The sequence below is a fragment of the Herpailurus yagouaroundi genome, unplaced genomic scaffold (genome assembly GCF_014898765.1).
Source record: "Herpailurus yagouaroundi ecotype Mexico unplaced genomic scaffold, PumYag 162, whole genome shotgun sequence".
Taxonomy (NCBI): domain Eukaryota; kingdom Metazoa; phylum Chordata; class Mammalia; order Carnivora; family Felidae; genus Herpailurus; species Herpailurus yagouaroundi.
Window position 1 is genome coordinate 3,151,090 of NW_024412403.1, and position 7,664 is coordinate 3,158,753.

Consider the following 7,664-nt stretch of genomic DNA (forward strand, 5'->3'; position numbering starts at 1 on the left):
CGATGGGCGCCCCGGCGGGCGGCGGGCTTCCGCTCGGGTGGCGCGGCCTCCCTCTCCTGGGGCTGCTGGGCGGCCCGCGGGCCGTCCCGTCTGTTGGCGACCCGGACCCCGCGCCCCCCGCCTCTTGGAGCCGTCTTGAGTTGTGCTGAAGTTGTCAACGTTTTAGCCTATTTCCTCTACTTCAGCCTTTAATGTGGTGTCGGGCAAGTAGCATAAAGCCCGCCCGTATTAAATCGTTAGATAACTTCGGGTCCCAAGTGTTGGGGTTGTACCCACTTAAAAAGCCTCTCGGCGTGTTTAAGCGACCGATCGGGCGGGTCGTGAGGACGTTGGGTTCGAAGAACTGTTACGACGAATTGGGTTATCATAAACGGCAGCGTAACCTGATTTTAACGTACTCGAAGATGTAATTCCAATATAAAAAACGTGGGGTCCCCCACCCCCCTTTTCACAGTTGCATGCCTTCCCTGCCCAGTGGTTACGTTAAAAGCAAAAAAAAATTAATTTTGATTTCGAATGCCACCTTGGGACGTTTTCATTCCCAGTGCATTGACTGAAGGTGAGACTAAAGGGAAATGCCTTTCATTTAGGAGAATTAATTCTGACGTTGAGAACCTAAAGATTGAGCTCTGGCTTAGTCTACTTTTTGGATAAGTAGTTACCATGTTAGGATTCTTTTGGCCTGTACGAGGCTTATGTTAGTCTGCATTCTTAATGATAAATCCGAGTTTGGCATAGATAATGTTTTAATACCACTTTTTCAAACACTGTATTTATTATTTTTTTTTTAAAGATTTTGTTTTTAAGTAATCTCTACACCCAACGTGGGGCTCAGACTCACAACCCCAAGATCCAGAGTCCAACGCTCCACTGACTCAGCCAGCCAGGCACCCCTCAAACACTGTTTAAATCGTTTCTGTTTTCCAGGATGAGGTCCATCTTGTAAAATGTGTTGTTTAGAAGAGGGGGGTTATATTTTTTAATAGCAAAACTGTAAGACAATCATCAGTCATTGTCACTCCGGAACATTTCTTTGAGTGTCAACCCTAAAATCTGTATCTGTTGACTTAAAGATGAATAAAATTTGGATCTTGTTGCCAGGGAACTTGAGGGGAAGGGGTTGCTTGTCATGTAAAGGGTAAAATTACAGTAAAGGCTCTGAAATTTCTTAAGTGCTGTGGAAGAGGCAGGCTGCCTGAATGGTTTGGGCTCACAGAGGAGACACCTTGGGGAACTTTTCCTGTAAACACGATCCCAAATGAATGGGCCACCTTCACTGGAAACAGAGCCTTCTCCGAGTGTAGGCCAGGAAAACCCATCGTTAGTTTCATTCTCAAGCTTAGAAATGTGGGCCATGACTTCTGTTCCATGAAGTTTTTATTCCTTATTCTTGTATAAAGCTCTATTGGGTGGGGTTTCCATTGTACTCTACAAAACTTTTAGTTTAGAGGTTTATTCCAATAAGTTTTTATATTCCTGCTATAAATAGCCACATTTCAGCCTTCGAGAGCTGCATCATAAAAGGTGTGCATGGCTTTAATTCAGGAAGCTTGATTATTTGATCTAGGTTACTCATATGCTCATTTCAGGCAGACTTGTGGGGTTTTAGTTTCCAGGAGACCATATCAACTCCTAAAAAATGAAGACGATGATTCCTGCTAACTTTTTTTTTTTTCCCTCAAGCTAGAAGTGAAATGTAGGTGTGTGCCAATTAAAAAACTTTAGCTAGTTGTACATTTGAAGTTTTGGACGTTTTCTAAATCCAAGCAAAGGTTAGTCTTCTAATATCTTTTCTGTGATAGTAAATCACACTTTTTGTCTTATTATTTCACTAGTTTAAGTAGATCACTAAAAGTTGATCACTAGGAAAGTTTTGACTGATTAGTACTAAACTCTAATTGAGTGGTATGAAATGAAAGCCATCTCAAGGTACGAGAACAAAGATTATTTTCGTTATATAGAATAGTTGGGTATTGTTTGGGCAGGGGTTTTACCCATTCTGAGGCATTCTTGAAACGAGCTCTTCATTTGGGTGACTTTCTGAAAATGGAAGTCGTATATTCAAGTTAGATCATGTAAAGTGAGGCCTGTAAGATAAATTTGCAACTAATGTGTAGTGATCATTTACCTCCCCTGATAAATTCAGACTTTACCATTTGTATTGCTACCTGAACTGCCGGTGGCCAATCGATCTTTGCAAACTATCAAATTTTGTTGAAGCCCTTTGATTCTAACTCTGGATTGGCTGTCTGAACTTGCTAAAAAAAAATGAATCGACAGGGTAACCCTCCCACCTCTGCAGGTCTAAATCTGAAGTAAGATTTCATACTTCATCACAAATCTAAGCCACCTGACATTGCTGTCACGATGGCTGGATTGCTAGTTTGATTTGATCCGGATCAAACTGGATCATCAACTGTTCGAACAGTAGTTAAGGGAGGACTTTGCCATAGGGACAGAAGGTGGCCTTATGTGGGAACAGACAGGTGAGTTCCCCAAGAGCTTGTTTTCGGTGCATTGAAACCAGGAGACTGCCTTACTTCAGACCTGTGTTTGGAAATGTCATGGTGGTCTGGTGTCGTGGACAAAAGAGCATGGACTTTGTTTCCTGTTTTGCTTAGACAACGATTGTGCTTAAGGAGCACTGTGTATGAAGCACGCACGCACGGTATCTGACTCTTGGAACAATGCCAGCTTGGCATTTTCCTCATTTTACAGGTGGCTCCTGGGACCAGGAGAGGTGGGGTAACTTGCCCAGGCCCAGGTAGCTAGTGGCAGAGTCAGATCTTAACTCTCACTGTGCTATATTGGTGTCCTCAGGAGAGAATTTCATCGCGGAACACTAAGAAACAGATATGTTTTAAGTTAAAATTAGTGTTAAACTAGATACTCCATTTAAGAAAAAACAGGAGAGCAGAGAACATAACGGGAAGTGGAGTGGATTTGGATGCGGGGGACCCTGGGTGGAACTGAAGCCCTCTTCCTTGAAAGAGGGGCATGTTTGTCAGGCGGCAAGTTCAGGCTTAGCGGTCCTGAAGTACCACCAGGAAGGGGAGGGTACCTGCTACCAAAGAAAACCACACGGCTGTGTTGTTGTGATGCAGAAGAAAAGTAGTTTGGTAGCATATGTCGCGGTGTTGATGTGGTTCCATTTGTCTGATCTGCCCAGCACAATAATCCGCTTTTGTTTTCCCTTACAGAGTCAACTGTTCATTTTATTTCAAAATTGGAGCATGTCGTCATGGAGACAGATGCTCTCGGTTGCACAATAAACCGACCTTTAGCCAGGTTTGTTTGTTTCTTCTTTCTTTTTTCTGTTTTCATGTAAATTATCAGAACTTTATATACTTTACAGAGGCAGTTAATAATCTCCGTGTATCACGTAGAGTTTTTTTTCTCCAGTAGTTTCATTCTCTGTGTTCATAACTGAGTGTGTTCTTTTGTTTCAATGAGAGTGAGGCAGGTGAACCACCCCCAGTGGGAGGTCTACGAGCACAGGTCCCTCCTCTTACCGTTAGAGAAGCTTTGTACAAAGAGTGAGTGATGTTTGCTGCCTCACCCCCCTCTCTGCCCCTGTAATAGACACGGGTCCAGAAGGGGCGGCCATGCCAGCTTGGAGTCAGCTTGTTTCCCGGCACCAGTAAATGCAAAGTGGGTTTTCTGCTCTTTGCTCCCTCCAGGCAGCGGAGATGGCCAGAGCCACCTACAGGATGCACTGGCACAATTCTCAGCAGGCCCGTCTTGCCGCATATGCTCAGGGTTCTCCAGGAGTCCTGAGTGTGCCCCCTCTGTTAGACCCCTGGCCCCGGGGTTAGCCATGACACTATGTCATAGACACATTAAAAGTGAAACTTACGTTAGAAGGTGGGTGTTTACCTTCAGCTATTTGTAGCCAGTCTGTTCAGTTAGTTAAGGGGCACCTGTTACCTTGGGCTTAGGTCCGCCATGAGTTCAGATCAGTCAGAAATTATGATTTTTGGAGTTGTTTTGTCTTCACTGAGGAACAGGCAAGGGTTTGCACCCTACAAGTGATCAGTGATGAATTAAAGGGAGAAAGCACCTGTAGTAGGAACAGAAAACTTCCACCGTGTTTATCTGAACATGTGGAATTTGAAAAACTGTAGTCTTTCCGGACCGAGGGCTTTTGAGGTCCTTCGAACTGACCACAAAGTCTGAGTAAGCATCCTCTAAGTATTTAGGAAAATCAGCCAATGGCTGTAAGAGTCGTTAGTATTTTCTAATTTGAGCCTGTAGAAAACCCCATAATTTAATGTGTTTTTAGAAGGGAGGTGATGGCTTCCTCTCACCCATTATTCCACTGATACAGCATGGTCAGTTTAACAAGAATCTGTCTTAATAACTTACAAACATGTCTCTTTTTCGAATTTCAGAATATTGGAGAACTTGTTTTAAATATTCTGTTTACTGCAGTTTGGCGCCGCCCCCCCCCCCCGCCGGGTGGGTGGTTTGGGTTTTTTTGTTTTGCTTTTTGACCAGCAGGCAGAAGTTTATTAGATCAGAAAAGAATAGTAGGCAAACTGTCTTTACAGAGAAGGAGACACTCGAAAGTGAAGGCCCCCTACTGCAGTCAGATGAGCTAAATCTCCTCAACTAAGCCAGTGGTCATAGATTGGGCAATAACCAAACGTCTTAAGTGTCCACTGAGTTTTTTTATTTTAGAGGGTTACTTATAGAAGTACCAAGTGTGGGGCTGAGAGACGTTACCCCGCTAACAGAGTTTTCTCTAAGTTATCCAGGGACACTTGGCTTATTTTCTTTCTGAAGCATTGATGACCTCAGAATGTTAACATGAAGTGGATTTGAGCACCGTGCGTCAGAAAGAGGCAACGGTTCCATTAACATTCAGTGGGGTCGGTCGTGTGTATTAACTCGAGCATCTTGTTTCGATTTGCTTGGTTGGTTGGTCGGTCTTAGGTGATCCTGACCTTCCCTGGTTTTAATGGAACTGCATTGCCCCCTTTGAATTCTCTTTCACTAAACAGCCACTGCCAGCCAGATGACCTGAGTGAGACCGAAAATGAATTTCTTGTTGAGTATTTGGGCTCAGTATAGCTTTCTATCAGAGTTGGAAACTGAGTCGGGACAGCTTTGGGAACTATCCAAGGCCAAGACCTGCTGGCTCGGGGAAGATACCAGGCCCTGAGAGGAGGGTCTGCGTGTGTTCGTACGTGTGGTCTGGCTATCGGATGTTTCTCCCATATGGGTTCCCCCCAGCAGGCCCTTTGGAAGCACCCACACAGCTGCTTCCTTTCAGTGTAGCTAGACATGAACTGGCGGGTTTGTAAAACCACTCACAAAACTGCTTTGGACCCATGTTGTTTTGAGACTGAACATTTATTTTTCTGAATCCTGCAGTGTATTGGTTCAGCTTGTAAAGCTCAGTGTGGGTTTCTTTTTAAGCTTCTTGCAGTGATGTGGACGTTAAGATTCATGTAATATATTAGCCTACTAACTTAAACATGGTTTGTTTTTTCAGACAACTTGATTTTAAGAAGAACGGTACAATGTAAGGTTTCAAGTCTGCCTGATCCAGTTTAAAGCACAAGGGCTAAAAGGATTTTTTTCCCTTAAAGGAAGGATCGGAAAAGAACAAACGTTTAAGCTATTGTATTATGTAAACAGAGGTCCCACCGAGCAAACCTAAACGTGTGCTAGGTGACCGGGACAGTCAGGAAACCCCTGTGGTGCGCCTGTTTGCCGGGAGACCAGACAGCTTGATGGACCGCATACAGTTGACTTACGCGTTTGGTTTAAAAGCGATCATAACTTTGTGTGGGGAATGTGATCCTGTGAATTTTTCCACACCTTGGTGTCTGCTGGCTTAAAGTATGAGAAGAGGTTCACGTTCTGTTACGTGTTTTGCATCCCAGCACTTTAATAACGTGGGGCTACTGAAAGTAACCGGTATCGTTCCTTGTTGGTTGCTGGCTGACGTGACCCACGTCACCGCTCAAACTCTGTTTCCATAATATGATGGTTTGGGTGTGCTCTTCCGAGGACAGGCGTCTGGCTTGTGGGAAGCAAACAAGGTTGAGCCATTTGCAAACAGGTTGTCTCTTTGCAATTGTCTGATACGTGCACAGCAGCCAGTAGAATTCCCCTTTTTATTTTTTTTTCCCCGCAGACCATCTTGATTCAAAACATCTATCGTAATCCCCAAAACAGTGCACAGACGGCTGACGGCTCACACTGTAAGTCCCACAGTTGGAGAAATTTTTTTAAAACAATGGTGTTAAAGAGCCCACTCTTAATTGAGACAAATAATGTTGGCTTCTGAGCTGCTGACATAGGGCTGTTGCAAACAGGACAAGGTGATGGAGGTCCTTGGCGCCCACGGCAAGAACCTGGTACTTAGCCACGTTCAGGAGGCTGGCCTAGGCGAGGCCGCTGGGGAGGCCTCCTCCCTCGGTTGACGTTTGTTAACGAGAGGGAGGGGGTCTGCCCATGTGACGTTTGAAAGTTAACCAGCCAATCACTGGTCTTTACAGTGACTGAACCCCCGGCATTTATTAAGTTCTTTCTGTGAGATTAAAAAGCTTAGGCGTATTTAGGAATCGATAAGGTAAGTTGCCCAATAAGTGTGGGTTTTATTTCACCATGACGATTTTTCCTCTAGGAAGTGGAGATCTCATGATATGTAATTATTGTATTTCTCTACCGCTGTGGCTTTTGTCGTCGGCTCACGCACGCGCTTCCTCGGTTCGTTACGTTCTTCTGGAACGTCTGAGCCCCCTTTGGCAGAAACCTGCCAGGTTGCCCGCACTCTTGGCCGGAACTTTGGGACGGAGAATCTTCACGTTCCGCGAGCAGAAATACAATATCAGCATATCACGGGATCTCTGTCACGTCGCAGTGTTAGGGTGCTCCGAGACAGCCACCAGCTAAGAACGCGTCTCCGCTTCGAAAGGAAATAACTTGCTCTTTTTGCAGCACTGAGTCTTGACCGAAGCGATCGCCACAGGAAACCGGTGAAGTGTTTAAATTTAATTTTCCATAATATAAAGTTGTTGCGTTTTGTATTTCAGACCATTGCCCTCTTGAACATTTACCGTAACCCTCAAAACTCTTCCCAGTCTGCTGACGGTTTGCGCTGTAAGTTCATACAAGTTCCTTCCCTGGTTCCCTGGGCTTGCGTGTCAGAGCTCAGTGTCCACTCCACCTGGTCTGCCGTGTAGGGTCAAGGACGGCCTTTCGCTAGACGTGTCGAGAGCTTTTGCCCCCCACCCCCCCGGCCCCACGGATACCTCTGAGACGTGAACTCCTGCCCGCTGCCTCGCAAGAGAAGCAGTGACCGGAAAGGACGCCCTCCCGGCACCATAGCTGGGGGCTGCTGCTCTCCCTTTACCTAGACCGTCGTCCTCGGGGGGACACACTCGCAGTTAAGCGTGCAGTTGTGTCCTTCCCCTCTCGAGAGCAGCAGCAGCAGAGTTTCTCTCGCCTAAAAGAACCCAAATTGTTTGGAAATTACTTTTCAGGTTTCATTTCTTACTAGACTTCTTAAACTCTCATTCGGGAGATCATGCTTTAGTGGAGAGCATGGTTCGGAGAGTATTTCCCGAGTGGGGTCCCTCCGAGTCGCACGGACTCCGGAGTCCTCCCCAGCCCCAGCCCCAGCCCCAGCCCCAGCCCCAGCCCCAGCCCCA

At 45.7% G+C, this 7,664-nt stretch overlaps 1 protein-coding gene across 10 annotated transcripts in view; it reads left to right on the forward strand.

The window, feature by feature from the left end:
- U2AF1 (U2 small nuclear RNA auxiliary factor 1) overlaps window positions 1-7,664 on the forward strand; it is a 13,519-nt gene that overhangs the window by 801 nt on the left and 5,054 nt on the right. For 2 of the 10 annotated variants that reach the window (XM_040483816.1, XM_040483811.1), the window contains exons 2-3: window positions 3,201-3,288; window positions 7,047-7,113. Coding sequence is in view for 4 of the 10 variants with exons in the window: in XM_040483811.1 (XP_040339745.1) it covers window positions 3,201-3,288; window positions 7,047-7,113 (155 nt within the window). In the remaining 6 variants the exon portion in view is untranslated. Of the gene's footprint in view, window positions 1-261; window positions 560-1,809; window positions 1,930-3,200; window positions 3,289-6,145; window positions 6,213-7,025; window positions 7,114-7,664 lie in introns of those variants that run through there. The other 8 variants (XM_040483817.1, XM_040483812.1, XM_040483815.1 and 5 more) reach the window with 6 other exon arrangements.